Here is a 20,132-nt window from a genome sequence, read left to right on the forward strand (position 1 = left end):
ATAAGAACCGTCACTTGTTGACGGAAATTTAATCAGTGGAAGAAAGGCAGTTGCATGGTGCAAAATATATTTTCTAGAAGTATGAATTGCTTTTAAAAACATTAAAATAAAGTGTAATATAAAATGACGCGCCTTTTCACACGCGCTTTTTAAATTTTGCGTAATATATTTAGAAGTGTAACCATGTGCTAATTCACGGGGTTTCTGTAGTTTGGTATATCCCATCGGTGCTAAAAATAATATTTCGAAACGTTACTCTGGTCACACGCTGACAAATAAAACAGCTTTAAGAAAGCACTTTTAAGAAACAAAAAATAGATGTAAATGTAAAAATATTTAATAATCGCTCTCGCTTATTGGAAAACAATTGGAATATATTCCGAATATTTGATTACGAATTAAATAAACGTAAGCGTAAAAAGATTTTCTTTCCTACGCAGCAGTAGATCTTCATTGAGCGCGCGTGTGTGTTAGTGTGTGTGTGTGCGTGCGTGTGCCACAGAAAGTGGCAATCAGGCAGCACAGCAGCAGCAATTGCTGAAGTGTACAGCATATAATACATACATATGTATTTATAAATTATTTGATATTGTTAATTTATGCAATAATCAAAGGTGCATATATGCATGAGTGAAACAAATGGCAATATATATCGTAATGTTGTCAATATAGTGAAAAGTTGTGTAGAAGCAGCAGCGGCAACAGCAGCGACATCGACATCCGCAGTAGCCGTCAACGTTAACGTATAAAAAAGCAAAAGAAAATGAGGAAAATGAAATAACACAAAAAAAAGAGCTGCGCTGTAGCGAGCAAAGTAGAAGAAGAAACGCGAAACACAAGCAAAGAAAAATCGAAATAATAAAATACATACATACATACACGTACGTATGAGCTGTATGTATGTATGGGTGTATCATAAAATTGTGCTTGTATGCGCAGTGCAAGTGTATATGTGTAAGTGTGTGTGTGAGTGAAACGTATAAATAAAATTCAGCCAAATGCAGAAGCCAACAACAAAATGGATAATAAAACTACACAGTTGGATTTTAAATTACTGGTAATTAAATAATGTTTCCTATAAAACGAAATGCCCTGCCCCAAGCCTCCTTCCCGCTCCACTCGTTTATATTCAAGTATACATTCGTATACACAAGCATAATACACACATACACGCGCATACATACCTATATACGTTTGAGTTTGTATTGGTGTAAGTCTACATTCCGTGTGCGACTATCAAATGAGAGTGGCAAAACAACGTGTAATGCGTAGGCAAAGAAGAGAGCGGCTGCGGCAAAGGCAGAGGAAGATAGAGAAGGAGGAGAGAGATAACAAATGGAAGTGAAGTACAGTGTGCACTGGCTGTTTAATTTCAGCTGTTGTACTTGCATTTATTGTAAGAAATATTGTGTTATGGAATTTTGTCTTATTTTGCTTTTGTCGAGTCGATTGTTAAAACTGTTTTTGATCAGCAGTTTGCAAATGTTACCAATTTAAGCCCGGCTAATGTACAGGAAAAAACAAAACAAATATAAACAAGAAATTATTTAGTTAATCATGACCCTTGGTTATTTCATTAGGCTTCATATCAATCAGATGATGTAGCTTGGCTTTTTAGGCAGCTGTTTATTTGAATCTTCGTTTCTATAACCTTCCCGCCCTCCCACAATCAGTTCTTGCACAATACCCGTGCTGGCACACACACACACACGCAACCATGGTCGTCTTGTGCTTGTAACAGTGTATGAACTTCCGCACCGTTGTGTTGTTGTGTGCCCTTGCTCTCCACCCCCATCTCCCATCCCCTACATTGTACACTCTCCTACACCCACCTTCTAACCTCTAGCACTCCCTTTCCTTATTCCCCACACCAATGCTACATAATGGCATTCTTCTCTTTTATTTTTATTTTGTTTCTTTTTTTTTCTAAAATGAATTGTAGTTTTGTTTTCCACTCCCCTTTCTTTAGTCTACAAAGCGACTCAGAAAGCTTTGCTTCTCCCACTTTCGACCCATTTCATCATTGTTCTTGTTCTTCTTATTATTGTTATTGCAATAGTTGTGGGGCTGGCTATTATTCACTTTTGTTTTGTTTTCCTCGTTATTTTGAGAAAATATTTATTTTTATTTTTATTAGTTTATAACAACATTACATTACTTGAATGCACAGACGCACACACACACACACGCGCGCACAGGCACATTCATTTGAATGTATATGTGTGTATGTACATAAATACTACGAATACTACGAAATCCAACTTGTGCGCGCCACTCCGACTACAACTACAATAAAAAAAAATAAGAACAACAACAACCTCAATTCAAACTGAGCACAAAGAGAGTGAGAGAGAGCTCATGAATTTGTTTGTGTTTGTATTTTCATTTGTGTTTGTGTGAGGGGGGAGAACGAATGGACGAGCAAAGCACAAATGAAGAATTGTAAACAGCGTGCACAGTGGTACAGAATAGACTGCTATCAGAAACATTCAATTTATTTTGTTTGTTTCTTTCGTTCTGGTTGGAATGCACTTTAGCGGAGAGATGCTGGCTTATACCAATTGGGTAACTGTCAAACTAGCAAACAAGTGTCCATTGGAATTAAATTGCAATTCAGTCTTGCTTCTTACTTGTTGTTGATCTTGTTGTTTTTATTAATTCAGCCTTTGAGCGTTTTAATTAAAACTTTCATCGCCCCTAATTGAGTTTACAACATGCGCGAAGCGTGACTTTAAGTAGTAGAAGGAGCACAGCTGTAGTTTCATTTCAAACAAGTCAAATTATATTCAATTTATTTCATTATTATTTTATTAACATTTAAATTACATTTTGTCAACTTAATTCAATGTTTTAATAATATTGTAAATATGTAAACCAAAAAAATCAAATTACATTTGCTAATTAAGATAAATATATAAAATGAAATACAAGTTTGAATTTGAATTAATTAATCAAAATTGTTCAGTTGAAGAATTATTATATTTATCATTAGCATTTCATAAATCAAGAAGAAAGAAAATATAAGTATAAGTTCTCACGGAGTAAAATTTTAAAAATTGGCATCAATGTAGAAGTCTTTCGTAAGTTTTACAATTCCGCTTGCAAATCCAACTTTGAAATTAATGAGCGCATCGTTTCATTGAAGCACATTGAGCCACTGTTCATGCAAATGCGTGTGTTTGTATGTGTTTTTATTATATAGCTAGTTTTGTTTCGCTTGTGCCAATTTCATTAATAAAAGAGGACAACGTAAATGCTATTTTTATTTGATTAGTAAAATCTACATACATACGCGCACACACACATAGGCAGGCACATGCCGTGCACTTGCTGTGTGAGCGTGAGTGTGTTGGTGTGAGCTAGTACACGTTGCATGAGCACACAAAATGTAAAACATAAATTTGCTAAAAATGCAGCGGCAATTCTTGCCCCACTTGCTACAGCTGCAACGTTTACAGTTTGGCAACCTAAATATGTACTATGTGTAGGTAAACAAATACCTTTAAACGTGTGTGCATATATGAACGTGTGTATGTGTGTGGATACCGCTCTCACTCTCTCCCTGCTTTGCTTTATCGCTGTGTTTGTGCGTGTCTGCGTGTTGAACAGGTACATAACAATATTAAAACGAACTAGCTGAAAAAAGAAGCAACTAAGTCCAATAAATCAAGACAAACTGCATTAGTATTGAAAATACATGTGTACATAGATAATCGTTTATTGAATACCCTATAGAAGATTCCATTAGCTTTATGAATATTTATGACCTAGAGATGGGTCGCGGCACGAGACGATTCGACATATCAGATAAGGAATAGGGGACTTATTTATGAGCCCGAATTGAAACAATCTGAAACTTTGATAAAGGTATAAATTAGTTCGTTATTCTATCAAAAATTCTTCAGAGTGTTATTTTTATTCTAATATATTGTATAATATTCTAAATCTAAAGAAACCACAATACTTGCATTAAACAGATACTTTTTTTCCTTGTTGTTTTCTAAGGAAAAAACCCGCAGCACGTTTAATGGGAAACCCCGCAATTTAGTGCTGATTATGCTTACGCTGAGATATACAATTATTAGCGCAATTTTTATTTACCTAAGAAAGAAATTGTTGAATTGATATTGACAGATCGAGAACCAACAATTCGGCGATTGGCGTTGAGTCAGCAATCAGCTGTTCTCTTGTAAACAAACATCGAAAGACAACAAGAAATAATTCTTTATTTTTCAATGCGAATGACGGTTGAATTATGGCATTCCTCGTTATAATAATTATTCTTGCTCATGAGAATCTTTGTTTTTACCTGTTCTGTTCATTATTTATATCTATTTGTGTCGCAATTGAGCGCGGCATCGAAAGATATCTTTTAATGCGATTCAAAGTGCGATGACTTCATCGCAAGTTGAAAGCTATCTTTTATTTTCGAATTAATTGCTAATTTAAACCATAATTATTGTGAAAAGTTCAAGAAACCGTTAACAGCTGTTAAAAGGAGGCGTTTTTAGAATCAACTCATCAACCCATTCAATGATTATGGCTAGGTGCAAAACCATTAAATGAATACTCTATTATAAAATATCCTAATTATGTTTAATTTTTGGACACAATGGGCTTCTTTATTGGCATAATTTAATTCTTATTTTAATGATTCAGACCAGACCCGATATGAACTAAAACTATTCCTAGGATATAAACATAGATGTTCGTCGTGTCAATTTATTATGTTGCGCTTCAAGGCTCGTTACGACTTACATAAATACGATAAAAGGAAACAAAGAAAGAAAAGCCCATAAATTTTAAATAAAACAAAGAACAAAATTCGTGCATTCGTTCGTACCCTTTGTTTTGCGACATAGAAACTTCAAGCCTTTAAGCTTTTGTATATAATTTATTTGTATTTATATATAGCAAAGCATTTACAAGAACAACAATATATACGTATATATGTCTATATTACTTTGTGTATGCATCAGTTTGTGTTGTTGCTGTGCTCAATTTAGTTGCAGAGTTATTTTAAGCATATTTACAAGTGTATTTATTTGTATGTTTTGTTAGCCAAGAACAATTTTGAGCATCTACAAATAATTAATTGCCTCTCAGTCGATTGTTGTAAAATGTATTTATGGGCTATCAAAAGACTTGTTCAACCAGAAGTTAATTTGCTTTGAGTTAATAGTGCATGGGCGACGAATTTGTAATACTTTTTTCCTGTCAGATTTTTAACACTATTCCAAATTTTAATAATGTTAGGTTTTTCAATGAAATGACAATTGTAAACTTAGTTCGCAATGTTTGTTTGAGAAGATTTAACAAACATGCTGCAACCCATTTATCAAATATATTTAAGAAAAGCTCTGCCGATTAGGGAGCATTAGGAATGTTTTGCTTTTACTTAATTTCAAATGAAATAATTACTTAAATGCTTTATCGCCAAATAACTCACAGACATAAAGGAATGACATTTTAATTAAAGCACAAACATAATGTTACTATCTGTATATAAATACATACGTACACAGACAACCATATACATATAATGTGTGTATTTATCTAATTAATATCGTATTTAACTTTTCCTTTGCATTGCTTGCGCTCTGCTTCACATCACACAACATATGTACACACATAGATAAATCTAGATATGCGTGTATTTACGTAGCACACACATTCTCTCACACACTCTCTATTTATCCCTCTCTTTGTTTCGCTCCCTCATTCTCTCGAATTAGTGTAACGCACAAACGCACACAAATACACGTGGAAATACGGCCGCCAATGTTATCTCTAATCTAGACTTACAACAACATTTAGTGCCGTAGGGATTTGTCACCCAAACTGCTGCTAAATAACAGTTTCAGTTTAGTATAAACAAATTAATTTTAACGATAGGATAGTTTAAACAATTACGGTTGTATACTAGGTATTTATGAATTATAGTAATTTCAATGTCAGTTATTGCAATTAAATTTAGTATATAATTAATAAAAGGGGAAAACTTGTTTGCCAACTTTAACTGATATTAAATTCTTGCTACTTCAACAAGATTGTAACATAAAAAGCATTGCCTAACATATGAATGTAGATACATTTTAAATAGATGTTTTGCAACCGATTTAAAGACGCTAAATATTTATTAGCAGTACCTCGTTAACATTTTGACCCCAAATGCGTTTTTGTTGTTGTTTTAAGAATTTCGCTTGTTTTATTCATGTCGTTCGTAATTAGTTCTCCCAAATGGATAAACATCATATTAATTTTATGCTTCTGCTAAAAGAATGAAATATTTGAGAATTGCCAGCGGGGCCAATGTTGTGTTGTTCAGTGCCGTTGCCCCCATCCCGTTCTACTCATTTGTCTCTCACTTACTCTCTTTGGATGTGTCGCTCTTTTCCCCTCTCACTCGCCTAGCTCTTTATGTATGCATCTCTCTTTCCGGCTCTCTGAAAACAATGTCAGCCAGTGGGTGGGTTGTGGGAGAGCAAAGCTTGGAGAGCGCCATCGATGTTTTTACAACTACAACTACATAAAGTGTTGACTCGCTGCTTTAACTTACACACTCACAAAAGGCAAACGCATACAAGCGCACACAGATAGACGAATACATATGTACGCTGTATATATGTATGTATGTACATGTAGATGGCAACATTGTGGAATGGGGAAAAAGTAGCACAAATTGTGCGCTGTTTTAATTTCTTTGCCTTCCCCGCTCTATCTCTCGCTCTCTCCCTCTTCCTCACGCAGCTGAGGCAGCGAGACTTTATTATTTTATGTCAATATACATATATATACGTGTGTGTGTTCGTGTATATGTTTTCATGTATATATGTATGTACATATATGCAGCTTGTTTTTATTTTTCCTGCTATATCTTATACACTTTTCGCCTTTGCCATCTTCGCTGCGCGTTGTGTGCTAATCGTTTGCGTCAGCAGCGCAGTCGCTGTCTCTGTCGCCGCGCTGTCTACTCGCGATTCCATTGACGTCGAAGTCGACGTCGGCTATGTTATGTTGTGTGCTGAGCGCGCGCACTCTCTTGGCGCTCTAATTGCATTAAATTGTTTGGAAAATCATAATCAGTAATTGCATTTGATGACAGTTCTTTCGAGTGCACGTGTAAATGTTAACTTTGTTCAATTACATGCCTCCTCACACCTATTTATTTATTTATTGTATTTTTGTATGTTAATTTACATAAACCATTTGTCACTCTAATTGGATCTTTACTTAACTCTACCAATTTGGTAGCACGTGGTCCGTCGCGCAGGGCTGCAATACGATTCCAGCCTCTGCCTCTTTCCATATCTTTCTGTCTCCTTCTCCGTCTCTCTTTCTCCTGCTACCCCATTCGTTGTGGTTGTGTGGGTCGAACAGGAAATGTGGAGCCACCTAGCGGAAGTTGGTCATTTATTACGCGAAACTTTAATGCATAATTAAATATGTACCTACTATACGTATGTATGTATGTCTTGTGTAGTTCTATATATAACACGTTGTACATGTGTCTAAGATGACTAACTAACGGCAGTCGACTTGTTTCACGTTTAAAACAAGTATTAAAGCTAAAGTTGAGTATGCTTGACTGTTAAATACCCGACTGATATTTGAAGACGAGTAAAATATATGAGTAACTCATTCAATTATTAAACATCAAATTAGACTCGCCTGGTTTATAAGGTAGTTGGCACTTTTTAAAACGAAGTTTCGCGTACGAGATTAACAATACAGTCCAATATATAAACAGATTAAAAATGAAAAGATTATTAAAAAAAAACTTAAGTTCAAATTTCTAAAAGATCTGAATATCAAAGAAAGATTTGCTATATTGTAAAATGTTTTATTTTTGAAAATTATGAGCTTGCTTAATAGTCACATAATACCAATTAAAATAAGGAATATGAAATTGAGTAATTATTATTAAGTCTACAAGTTGGAAAAAGATTGCGTTTTTAAAAAGTATAATGTAGTTTTACTATTGTGCCTAGTGCCATAAGATAAAATAGAATTATATATTTATTGGTTGCGATGTTTGTACTAAATATGTATATATATATTTTAGATATTAAGTGGGCAACTAGAATATATTTATCCTTTCTATTCAGATTGTACTAATGGCCTCTGCTTTTGTTTGCTTGCAGGTGGATCAGTCAGTGAATCTACTGGACAGCCTGAATGCGGCGTCGCGGTGCGATGCAATCAAATTTCTGCTGCAAAAGCTTAAGTGCAAATATCCAGAGGCCTGCGACCGAGTCGTCAGGAATCTGTACAGTCACAAACCCAATGATAATGGAGCCTCGGACTCGTCGGAGTCAGCGCAGCTAGCGAAGAGCAAGCAGTTGCAGCTGCTGTTGCTTGACCCCAAAAAGGAGACGAAGAAGGAGAAGTTGGAGCCGGATGGAACGAAGCAGATCATCAAGCGAGAGAACGACCACGATGAAGCATCCGCGATCGATTTGAATCAAAACTTTGAGAAAATTCTCTGCAAAGAGGAGTTTATGTGCCTCGACGAGGAGGATGATTTCCTCGATGATGATGCCGATGCTGATGGCGATGCCGATGCCGACGCCGATACCGAGAACTCGTCTTCCATAAGCAAACGCCTGCACTTTAATCGCAATGCCAACGTCAGTTTGAATGTCAGCGGCAACGCCAGCGGCTCCAGTGGGAGCAGCAACAATGTGGACGCTGCGATCGCCAGTGCAGCTGTTAATCCAGCGCTCACCAGCGATCCCCTCGATCTGATACCCTCGGCGGGAGCCAGTGGCGTGGTGAAGCGAAAATATGTTGCCACATTCGATGAGGAGGAGCAGGAGGATGACGACGATGGCGTTGATGATGATGATGAGGCCAATGAAATTGATAACGAGAGCAATAGCAGCAGGTGTGAGCAGCTGATGCTCCGACGTCAGCGAAAGCTAATGCGCTCCACAGCGTTGGTCAAACGGAAACGAACCAACAATGTCATCAGCAGTATGGATGCCATGGTCAAGCCTGTGACACGCTCCCGCCTAGGCGAGGGCTACGTGTTCCACGAGGACACGCAGTACACGTTGCGCTATCATCACAGCAGCGGGGAGTTCAGTGAACGAGCGTTCAAAGCGCAGTTCCGGGTGCTGTTGCGATTGGCGTTAAGTCAGCATCACAAGCCCTTCCTTAAGCAGTTCTATGACAACTTTGTGGTCACCGGCCGGCTGCTAGGAACAACTCCCTCAACTCGAGTGCTGCAGGAGCTGCGCGAGCAACGCTTGGACGAGTGGCGGCGGCAACGCGAACGTCGACAGTTGGCCAGGGATGCCGCTGAAGCGGCAGCAGCTGCTGCTGTGGCTGCTGCGGCGGCCGCAGCGATGCTGAAGCAAGAGCAGGAGGAGGCGGCAGAAGCGGAGGCGGAGGAAGAAGCACGTAAACAGTTGAAGCTGAAGAGCGAACCACTGGACCAAGAGATGGAAGTGCCGCAGCAGCAGCAGCAGGTGGAGAATCAAAGGCCACGCCAGCTGTTATCGCTAGCATTTGAGGACTCGGAACTAGAGTCAGAGACGGAGTCACAGCTATCATCGGCGGCACAGGAGATTATGAAGTTTGAGGAGTTCATCGACGAAGGTGTAGGCGCTGGTCGTCTCATTGATGGGCTCGAAATGGAGCCGGAAATTGACGAGATGCTGGCCAGTGCTGGCAGCGGATTGGGCAGCGTAACGGGCACTGGCAGCGGGAACAGTAACAGCAACAGCAGCGCTGTCCATGACAATGGCATTGCGTCGCTGCTCATGGACACCAGTCATGGGACGCAGCTTCATTCGCATCATCTGTAAGTCAATACAATTGCAGAAGTCGTTCCATTAAACTAATGTGTTCCCTCTTTTTTTTTTGCTTGCAGCAACAGTAGCAGCAGCAGCAGCAATGTCGCTGCTGGCAACCTTGTGATCAACGGCCTTACGTCAAGCAATATCAACAACAACAACACTTGCAACAAGAGCAACAATGTGCTAAGCCAGCAACTGGCGTCGGAACATCTGGCCGCCAAGCAAGCGGCGGTAACATCGCAATCCCAATCGCAATCGCAGCCACAAACTCCGAACTCGGCGCCGAATGCGAGTCAGCTGCAATCGCAGTCACAACAGCAATTGTCCATGCCGATGAGATCTGCGTATGGACACGAAGGTGTCGCCATGTCAGCCACAGCGCAGCTAATGTCGGGCACAGAGATTCAGCTACAGAATGATAATCACAATCATTACAACTCAAGCAACAATCCGCTCTCCATGATGGGCGGCATGATGCAAATGCAGCAACAACAGCAGCAGCAACAACATCAGCAACAGCAGCAACAGTTTTCGCAGCATCCACATGCACAAATGCTGAACAATCATCAGTCGCATCTGCATCCGCATGCACAGCATCCTCAGCAGCAGCCGCCTCATCTGTCATCATCTTCGGCCATGGGACAGCTAAACTCATCGCTGGAGCTGGACGACAATGAGTTGTCGGGCGATGAGGACGATGATGAGCTTGACAATGAGCTAGACGAAATGGATGCAGCCAAGCAGCAGCTAATCGATGGTGGCAGCAGCAGCAGCACCTCATTGCAAGCGCCTCCGTCGCAGCTTGGTGGCGCACACACGCCTGGCAGCAAAAAGGACAAACCCAGCTATAGTTGTCTGCTGTGTCCCAAGTCATATCGAAAACGCAAATCGTTGCTGGATCACTACAAGATACATCCCGGCTATTGTCACGACTGTGGACAGCCGAACGGCAACACGCTCGAGGTACATTGATCACTCGTCGAATTGCAGTTCAAATTGATATATTAAAATGTTTATTGTGATTGCAGGAAATTATTCAGCACAATCGGACGATGCACGTGAAAGAGTTTCCGTTTGTGTGTGAAACCTGCGGAGAGTCCTATTCGCGACGGCAGCAGTTCCATGCGCATGTGGAGTCGCACAAGAAGGATTTCAAAAGTGAGTCGGATGTGAATGTAAATTTCAACCAAAAGCCACAACAGGCAACAACCAGGCGGAAGGACATTCATTGCATTGATATTCATTTGGTGTTGAACAATTCAATTAAATTACTTTTTTATGTTACCTATTTACAGTCTATCCTTGTGGCGAGTGCGGGTTGAAGCTGTCGCAGAAGAAGTTGCAGCAGCACTTCGAGGAGACCGGTCACAAGGCCGACGGCGCCATCTGTGAGGTGTGCGGCGCCGAGTTTCCCACTAAGAATGCGCTCTACCAGCACATAATACGCGAGCATAAGCGTGACAATTTCTTTGAGTGCCACATTTGCCATAATCGCTTCACGCTCAAGGCCAATCTGGAGCGGCACGTCCAGCTGCACACGGAGGTGAAGCGCACCTATGTCTGCGATCTGTGCGGTTCGTCGTATTTTACATATCCTGCGCTCAAGGAGCACTACAGCAACGCCCACGTCGATGTCTCCGAGTGCAAGTGCACGCTGTGCGGCAAACGCTTTGGCTCGGCAAAGTCATTGCAGCGCCACTTGCCATCGCACTCTGAGGAGCGGCCGCACTGTTGCAACCACTGCGATCAAGTAAGGTTTATTAGATGGATGTAAAGTAACTATTGTCTAATCGTAATTCTGTTATGCAGACCTTCAAGTGGAAGACGCATTTGGTGCGCCACAAACAGACCATGCATGGCAATCAGCCACCGCCTCCCAAGAAGGGCAAGCAGCGTTTCCCCAAAGCCAACGATGATGGTAAGTAGAATATAGAATTCCCAATCGATGCAAATAACTCACTAAATGCCTTTTAGACATGTTGCCGCTGCCCGATATGCCGGGTCCACCGCCGGTGAAGGCCACCAAAAAGTCAGCTGGCAGCAAGGCCAAATCTCAGGCGTCTGCCGCAGCAGCAGCTGCATCGCAGCAGGGTCCAGGCAAGGGAGTTGGCATGGGTGCAACGCCAACGCCGCCGCCACCATTGTCAACGACGCCGGGTTGCTCACAGCAGGATCCGTTTAATGCCGCCATGGTGAGCAGTAATAGCTCGCAATCGTCGACGGCATCGACGTCACAGCACTCGGTATCGACGAGCGAATCTCAGCAGAATTCCATGTACAATCAGAGCTTTAGTGCCGACAAATTGCAACAGCCGACGCAGGCGCAGCAGCAACAGCAACAGAATGCGCTCCATCAACAGCAGCAGCAGCAACATCAGCAGCAGCAGCATCATGCAACGCCAACGCCGCCGCCAACGTTGCAGCAACAGGTGCCGCCACCGCCACAACAACAACAGCAGCAGCAGCCGCAGCAACAACAGCCGCAGCCGCATCATCGCCATACGCCGCATACGCCAAACAACAGTACGCCGGAGCTGCATATGCAGCGAATGAACAGCTTTGGGGGACCGGAGAGTCAGTTCCACTTTGAGCCCACTGGCAATCCAGCAGCTAGCTATCAGCAACACCAGATGATCAATCAGTATCAGCAACAACATCAACAACAGCAGCAGCAGCAGCAGCAGCAGTCACAACAACAGCAGGCACAGCAGCAGCATTTGCGCAGTCACACGCCACAGAGCCCACACTCGCATCCACATCCGCATCCACACCCGCATCCGCACCAGGCGCAGCAAATGCAACAACAGCAACACTTTAGCTCACCGCACCACATGCCACCCATGCATCACCAGCATCAGCTGCTGATGCAGCAGCATCGTCACAGTCACTCGCCGCAGCATCAGCACTCGCGTCTGCAGTCGCCACAGCCGCAGCCATCGCCATCAGCCGGAGCAACTGGGCCGCAACAGCAGTTCATGCAGCAGCAGCAGCAACAACAACAACAACAAACGCCAACTGATTCGTGGGGCAACATGGGCTTTGGTGGCACACAAAACAATCAGCCGGTTGAGCTCAAGGACAACAAGTTCTACATTGTTGACTCGACCGAATTTATGGGGCTTCCAATGAATGTCGGCGCCAATGCGCCGCCTTCGCAGCAGCAACAACAAGCGGGCGTCGTCAATAAGGCGCAGCAACAACAACAGCAAGTTCAGCAGCAGCAACCACAACAACAGCAGCAGCAGCCACAAGATCCAGCGTTGACTGGTGATTTATTAAACTTCCAGCACATGTGGCCACAGCAACAACAACAGCAGCAGCAGCAACAACAGCAACAGGCAGCAGCAGCGCAACAGCCGCAGGCGAATCAAGTCGGGCCAGGGGATGCTCATAATTACAACAATATTGGCAGCATTCTCACGAATCTCATTGACACGAATCCCACGCCCATGGAGTACAACTTTGATCTAATGCAGCAACAGCAACCAACGCCGCAGCAGCAGCAACAACAACAGCAGCAGTCGCAACAACAACAAGCAGCACAACAACATCACAATGCTAGCGGTGCGTATGCAGGTGGATTGATGAGGCACTCCGCCGCCGGCAATGTGTACGGAGGCGGAGTCTCCTACGAGCAGCATCACAATCACAACCACAGCGCATTGAGCGAACAACTGGTCAGCGAACAGCAAAAGCACAACAGCTTTCAGCCATACCATGGCCATCCGCATGCCCATGGACTGCAGCAACCGTTGCATTCGCTAGCAGCCGCCTCTCATTTGCTGCCACCGGCTCCACCACATGGCAATGTGTACGAGCGTGGAGTGGCACCGCCAGTGGGCATCGGAGTTGGCGTGGGCGTGGGTGGCTATCCGATGTTGGGCGACGATGCAAAGTCAGTGCTGCCGCCGATCAATGACTATATGCATCATATGCAACAGCAGCAACCCGATCTAATCTACTATCCAGTGAAGAACGATTGACAACCAAAGTAGCCGGCGCTGGGTGGTGCCCCAGGAGCAGGAGTAGGAGCAGTAGGGCATCACCATCAGCACCACCACTTCGCGCATAATCATAATCATAATCACACGCGCTGGTGGCCAGCACCAGCAGCAGGTATAGGCGCCAAGAGAGGCGATGTTTTTCATTGAAAAGCATTAATTAATAGCAACAAAGCAAAATCTTGTTTAGTTGAAGAAGATGAAGGGAAAGTCGACGGGAAAGCACTATTTTGTATTTTTTAGTACGATGTGCTTGTGTAGATATCAAAAGATGATGATTCTAATTAGATAAGATTATAAATATTATACATACACACATATATATATAAACATATATAAATATATTATATACACTGGAACGCAACGTTGAGCAATAATTTGAAGATTGGGGCTTCATTGCTCAGTTAATTTCCAATCCGACCGACGCTATTGATACACGTGTATACAAACAACAACAGCAACTAACAAACAAACAAACAAACAAAAGAAACTAACAAAATATTTTATAATAGTAACGGAAAGAAAACACCACAACAACAACAACAATAAGAACATGACGACAGACATATACATACATGCATATATACATAGTAGCGTTTAAGAAAACCAAAAAAGAAAAACATAAAAAAAAAAAAAAAAACGAAAAAAGGAATAAACAAAAAACACTATAAATAATTACGTAAATTATATAATAATATGTAGCCTGTAAGCCTGTACTAACAAACAATGGCAGACCACAACATCAGCATCAGCAACAACAACAACCACAACCACAGCAACCAAACAAGCAACTTTCGAACAAATTTTTGCAAGTTAATTTAATTATTTAACTTAATAATGAATGAGTGATGAACGTGAATGTGAATGAGTATGAGTAAATGAGAACACAAATACGTACGTTGATATATAATATATAGAAATCAAAGCAACATTATATATATACGCATACGATATAAGTCGCAAGAATCCCCCCAACCCAATTGTAGATTTGATTTTTTAAAGAATTGCGAACAACACGAAAGCTGTTGGGTAAACCATATCATGAGGCCCTTTGCCGTCAAATACACATAATATTAATTATTAACAATATATATATATGCAGTTTGATGTATGTATTATTTGAATTTTGAATAGTGCTTGTTATTTTATGTTTAGTTGAACAATCAATAATTATACCATACAAAATACAATGCATACATACACAACTTATTTCATTTTATTTTTTAACTGTATGCCCCATTTTTGTTAGATTAGTGCCTAAGTCTTCTAGTTGATATATGTACATATATCATCATGTATACCCCCAATTTGTGGCTTTTTACACCCAAAAACAAAAGTTGTATAATTATTAACCTGCATGCCCCTCTATCCCCCTATCTGTTTCCATATGAGGAATACTTCTGTGTCTTTCATATGATTGTTTTCTCTCTTTGGGCATTTTTCTTTTTGCCATCCGGAGCATTAAAAGTCTCCTTGCTTCCAAAACGCAACTAAACGACAATGTGTTTATTGGTATGTATGTATTTCCTTAACCCACAACACTTCAGAGACCACTTAAGTTACATCATATATGCATACATATATGAACTATATATAATATATAGCGTTGTTCTTGTTTTACAAATTGTGTATTCAATTCAGCTAAGAAAACATTAAATAAGTGAAAGTTTAAAACGATACAAGTGTAAGGCTACTTTTATGAACAAACAAAAAGCAACCAACAACTACATTAAATTAGATTTGTATTCTGGATACAAAAATAAGCAAAAAACAACAAACAAAACAAAACAAAAAAACACAAAAATATAAATAAAATTTGTATATTTAATAAAAATAGCAAAATAAAAATAAATAAAATTCTTTTAAAAAAAATTCCGTTGTCTTGTTTTTTTTTACAATTATACTTTTTGTAACAAATTTATTTGCACTTTTCCATAAGACATAAACAATTGCTATTACATACTAACATCTCAATTAACGCCACCAATAAGATTGACCACACGATTTTTGTAGCGTTTGGAAATATCCTTTTCGATGTACTCCTGCAAAGTCCGCGTTTGAGCAATCAGCTCTTCCAGGACGGGATTTAATTGCTGGCGCTGCTCTCGCAGTTCGACAGCACGCTTCTTCATCAGCTCTTGGGTTTGGCGCACCTTATCTACGGCTTTGGTCATCTGCTGCAGTTTAGTGGCCAGCAGATCGGCATATTTGGGGGAATGCTTCAGTTGGAAGAGATGACGTGTCTGCTCATCGGAACTCTGTTGAATAATTCTCTCAACATCTGCCAAAATTTTGCCTATGCTCTCGCTGTCGTGCGTGGCAATGTTGTCCATGAGGGAGAACATGATATTGCTGGAGGAATCCAAGTGATTGAGTTCATAGAGACGCATGCGCAGGAACGCCTCCAGCTCGTAAGTTTCATCAAGGAAGCGATCCCGGTAGCTGGGCGAGTCCAGCAAGGTATAAGCCTGATCACCTGCAGAATAATTGAGTTAATTTCATGCACTTTAATGACAATGTAACCTCTACCTTTGGCAGTGCCACCATCCATGCCGGTGCCTTCGACAACGATGCCATACTCCTCAACGGGTATATCGAAATTGATTTCCACCGCATCTGTCGGGGCACTCTCAATGCCCCAGTCGATGTTGCCGCCATCGTTCTCTTGCAGATCACCAAAATCAATGATTTCCGCCGACACTGTTGACGACGTACCTCCATTGTCATCGGTTCCAAAATCGATTTCATTGTTCTCGCTGCCCTTCGAAGAGCTGCCTCCACTTAAGTTCAATCTGAGCTCGGGCTCTTCGATGGCCAGCGGCGCCTCCTTGTGAATATACTGATAGACCGTAGTATTGCCATGCTCGACCAAATGCCGCAAGATAGGCAGACATTGGCTCTGTCCACTGACCTCGGCATACAGATCAATGCCCGCCTGCACACGGCCAATGTCCTGCAAGGATTTCTTGTACAATTCCGGCAGACCAGCGAGCACTTCAATAAACTCTGCATGTAGATTGTCGCCCTTCACGCCTAGTTGCTCCAACAAAGCGGCATGTTCGGCAAGCAGTTGGGCCTCTGGCTTCTGAAGATCATGTGCTCGCTTCAAGCACTCATCTGTCTGCTGCTCCAGCTTGGTCATCTGTTTGCGCACACCTGGGATTTCATAGTTTACATTGCGCACGTAGATCTGTGCCGTTTCGGCCAGATAAGTGGCGTTCTTCTCGTAGAGGCGACTGACCTCCTGCCAGTCTTTCATGCGCTGGCTGCCATAGGTGCCAAACACACTCTTCGTGTCCTTCTCCGTCTGCTTGAGTATTTCGATAATCTCCTTGACATGCAGATAGTTTATATCTACGAAACAAAAGAATATTAAACAAAGAGTTGATTTAAAGTGGAACACTTACTAGATCCTGAGAGCAGCTTAATCAGTTGATCGTTGGCTGGCATATCCTGCAGCGCATTGCTTATCTTTGCATGTATGTCCTTGATGGGAGCCTGCACATTCTTGGGCACGATGCGTCTACTTATCAGCCAATCCTGCAGCTTCAGCGTGTGGATATCTATGGGTATTTCGGACTCCTGGTTTTGTGTATTTGGAAACGAAAACATTTAGTTACCCACAGGTGGCCACAGGTCGTATGGTTGTTTGCATTAATTTGTTGTTCTTGCCATTTAAAATTGTTTTATTTCATTAAACTTACATTCATTTCGACGTTGTTGACGTTGCTGTTTGTGTCAAGTAATAATTTAACTATGAGATTACTCGCGATACTTGGACTATCGTGTGTCGACGTCATAATTTTGTTTGGGAACTATTTATCGATATGTAAATTAAGCACAGTTATCGATAAGTGACAACTGGGCGAAATAAATAATAACATGTTTTCTGTATTTTAAATGTACTTCATCAATTATTTACTATAATTATTAATTTTACCTAAATATACAATTTTTTCAAAACTTGTTTTTAACAATTTTTTTTTAATTTAAGCTCCTTTTATTCCGAAAGTATATTCCATATACATTTATTTTTTCATGCATTTCTGCTGCACAAATTTATTCCTATCTAAGGAAAATATGCGTAAACAATAGAAATTAACAACCAGAAGCTATATTTATACAACTAAACTACAAAAAATAATGTATACAAACAAAAGGCAGAGGTAACTAATGCGTTTTTAAAACATGGTTGAAATATTTGGAATGGCGGCCGTCGTATCAGGATCTTCCCTGAACATTTGCGACACCTGGGCACTGGGTAGCACCTTTTGTGAGCTGCCCGTTTTGGTTTTGCGCCAATGATCCCATTCGTTTGGATGCATACGCTTTTTATGGGAATGCATATTGGCGTTCGAGTTGAATGTTCGCGGACAGAAGGGGCATTTATATAGCGGCTCTCCAGTGTGTTGGGCCATATGCTCCTGCAAATTTGATGACATTAATAATAATCGCTAGAAGTGCAATATACCCTTACCTTAAGGCTAATGTCCTTCTTAAAGGTCTTGCCACACTGTTCGCAGGTGTAAATTGTATTCGAATGTGAATAGCGCTTGTGGCCGATGAGTGCTCGCGAATTCTTACAGCTCTTTCCGCATTCTGAGCAGATAAACGATTTGCCTTCATCGTTGTGGCGTCTCAAATGCTGCTTCAAGTTGTCCTCATCCTTGAGCCAGCTCTCACAATCCGGACGCGGACACTTAATACGTGGCCCACTCTCTTCAAAATGCAGTCGAACGTGCTTCTCAAAGACGGCTTTATCCTTGATTTCCTTGCCACACACATGGCAGATATTCGATGCCTTACGATGCTGCATGCTAATGTGCACTTGCATGTGGTATTCGGTAGCAAAACTGGACCGGATATGGTTTATTAATTTATGCGAAACACAGTTTAAGTAATCTTCTACTCACGCATTGTGTTTGGGGCACTGTGGACAGATGAATTTGCGTTCATTGGCTGGAACATGGGATCCTTTGTGCAGTTCCAGATGATTACGCCGCGAGAAACGTTTACCACACTCATCGCACTGAAAGTCGCATTCGTCGTCGGGCACGTGATGCACCAGCCAATGTGCTCGCAATACACTTGAATTCGCAAACACTTTGCCACAGTCCTTGCACCTAAGGAAAAACAAGGTGATGAAAAATTAGGAAATCTTAAAATAACTTGTATTGTATTTAACATACTTAATGTATTCAGGATTTTCGTGACGTCGAGCATGCTCAACAATTAAGCAGCGCTTATTCAGTTTGCGTCCGCAACATTTGATGTAAGGCCGCTCGTCCGGATGTTTATCCTTGAAATGATCACGAATGCCATCAAAATCGTCGGCCAGGAAAATGCAAAGCTCACAGCCCATGACAACATAGCGTTTGATCAGCTCCTCGTCCTCCTTGCAAAATGGCGGCCACTGCTGTTTCTTGAATGTCCTTTTGGCAATGGGCCTACGCTTTTCGAGGCTCTTGGGCTGGGTAGATTTCTTAACTTTGGTCGTCTTTAGTTTGTCCATGGTTTCCGTTTCTCGTTTACGTTTCAGCCCACTGCGGGTTACAATAAGATCCACATCATCGACGTCATTGATGAATTCACTGGGTGATAATCTTTCCAATTTGATTTCCTTTTGATCATTGACATCCGCATCTGCCTCCTCATACGTTGCCATCTCAAGGTCCAGTTCATCCAGAGGATTCACATTTAGTTGGGTACCGCGGCACTCGCTGTTGCCATCTACAGCCAGTTCATTAGCTGGTAACATGATTTCCTCTGGCCACGATGCAGCCATTAGGTCTGGATCGGGATCCTGCTTGAATTTTGGTGCGTTGGCGTAAATAAGCTGAGCCTCTTGTATAGATACGTAGAACTGATGAAACTCCGAAACTTGAGTCCAGCACACATTGCACACCACTTTTGACATCGGATCGTTTGGCATCACCTGAAATATGCATATATATACAATGTGTTTATATATATTTGGCTAATTGGTGTGCATGTAATTTGTAATCCAGTTAGTTAAGCTTACCTCAAACCAAAAGTGTTGGCGCAGAACTTCTGCTACGTTGGGCACATTGTTATCCACTACTGCTGCTGCATCGCCAAAGATTTGGAGACACATCTGGGAGCCACAACCACGCAAGCAGAGACGACAGATCTGCGGCTCCATCGTTTATTCCGCAAATGCTTTACGAGACACTTAAGAATATGTTGAGCTACACACGGCGGTAGCCAGTGAACAGCCAAGCCTATTTTATTTTAATATTTGGCAAAATATTAATAACTATATCTGTTGTGTGACGGAAATTGATAACATATCGATGCATCGATGGCT

General features: G+C 41.5%; 3 protein-coding genes across 3 annotated transcripts; 1 reads left to right on the forward strand and 2 right to left on the reverse strand.

The window, feature by feature from the left end:
- The first annotated feature begins 261 nt into the window (after nucleotides 1-261).
- On the forward strand, nucleotides 262-15,676 carry LOC133842962 (uncharacterized). The gene is made up of 7 exons (XM_062276276.1): nucleotides 262-1,057; nucleotides 8,145-9,808; nucleotides 9,878-10,766; nucleotides 10,832-10,961; nucleotides 11,099-11,553; nucleotides 11,613-11,721; nucleotides 11,778-15,676. The coding sequence occupies exons 1-7, from the start codon at nucleotides 1,019-1,021 to the stop codon at nucleotides 13,784-13,786; spliced, it is 5,295 nt and encodes a 1,764-aa protein (XP_062132260.1). The 5' UTR covers nucleotides 262-1,018; the 3' UTR covers nucleotides 13,787-15,676.
- A 5-nt stretch (nucleotides 15,677-15,681) lies between these two features.
- Nucleotides 15,682-17,658, reverse strand: LOC133842968 (CDK5RAP3-like protein). Its single transcript, XM_062276298.1, has 4 exons — nucleotides 17,509-17,658; nucleotides 17,212-17,386; nucleotides 16,334-17,158; nucleotides 15,682-16,280 (listed from the first exon to the last, which is right to left on the reverse strand). The coding sequence occupies exons 1-4, from the start codon at nucleotides 17,602-17,604 to the stop codon at nucleotides 15,775-15,777; spliced, it is 1,602 nt and encodes a 533-aa protein (XP_062132282.1). The 5' UTR covers nucleotides 17,605-17,658; the 3' UTR covers nucleotides 15,682-15,774.
- Nucleotides 17,659-17,902: 244 nt separating this feature from the next.
- On the reverse strand, nucleotides 17,903-20,110 carry LOC133842965 (transcription factor grauzone). The gene is made up of 5 exons (XM_062276279.1): nucleotides 19,827-20,110; nucleotides 18,994-19,739; nucleotides 18,718-18,927; nucleotides 18,282-18,657; nucleotides 17,903-18,228 (listed from the first exon to the last, which is right to left on the reverse strand). Exons 1-5 carry the CDS (start codon nucleotides 19,965-19,967, stop codon nucleotides 17,986-17,988), a joined length of 1,716 nt encoding a protein of 571 aa, XP_062132263.1. The 5' UTR covers nucleotides 19,968-20,110; the 3' UTR covers nucleotides 17,903-17,985.
- Between the last annotated feature and the right edge of the window lie 22 nt (nucleotides 20,111-20,132).

The sequence above is a fragment of the Drosophila sulfurigaster genome, chromosome 3 (assembly GCF_023558435.1).
Source record: "Drosophila sulfurigaster albostrigata strain 15112-1811.04 chromosome 3, ASM2355843v2, whole genome shotgun sequence".
In the NCBI taxonomy this organism is placed as follows: Eukaryota; Metazoa; Arthropoda; class Insecta; order Diptera; family Drosophilidae; genus Drosophila; species Drosophila sulfurigaster.

Excerpts from the sequence above, each read along its gene's own strand:
- LOC133842962 (XM_062276276.1), top strand. The coding sequence starts at position 1,019 with ATGGATAATAAAACTACACAGTTGGATTTTAAATTACTG. Across the intron at positions 1,058-8,144 it reads AGTTGGATTTTAAATTACTG|GTGGATCAGTCAGTGAATCT; the intron begins GTAATTAAATAA and ends GTTTGCTTGCAG. Across the intron at positions 10,767-10,831 it reads CGAACGGCAACACGCTCGAG|GAAATTATTCAGCACAATCG; the intron begins GTACATTGATCA and ends TTGTGATTGCAG.
- LOC133842968 (XM_062276298.1), bottom strand. The coding sequence starts at position 17,604 with ATGACGTCGACACACGATAGTCCAAGTATCGCGAGTAATCTCATAGTT. Across the intron at positions 17,387-17,508 it reads TCAACAACGTCGAAATGAAT|GAGTCCGAAATACCCATAGA; the intron begins GTAAGTTTAATG and ends ACACAAAACCAG. Across the intron at positions 16,281-16,333 it reads GGATGGTGGCACTGCCAAAG|GTGATCAGGCTTATACCTTG; the intron begins GTAGAGGTTACA and ends ATTATTCTGCAG.
- LOC133842965 (XM_062276279.1), bottom strand. The coding sequence starts at position 19,967 with ATGGAGCCGCAGATCTGTCGTCTCTGCTTGCGTGGTTGTGGCTCCCAG. Across the intron at positions 18,658-18,717 it reads CAGTGCCCCAAACACAATGC|TTTTGCTACCGAATACCACA; the intron begins GTGAGTAGAAGA and ends TATCCGGTCCAG. Across the intron at positions 18,229-18,281 it reads AGAAGGACATTAGCCTTAAG|GAGCATATGGCCCAACACAC; the intron begins GTAAGGGTATAT and ends TCAAATTTGCAG.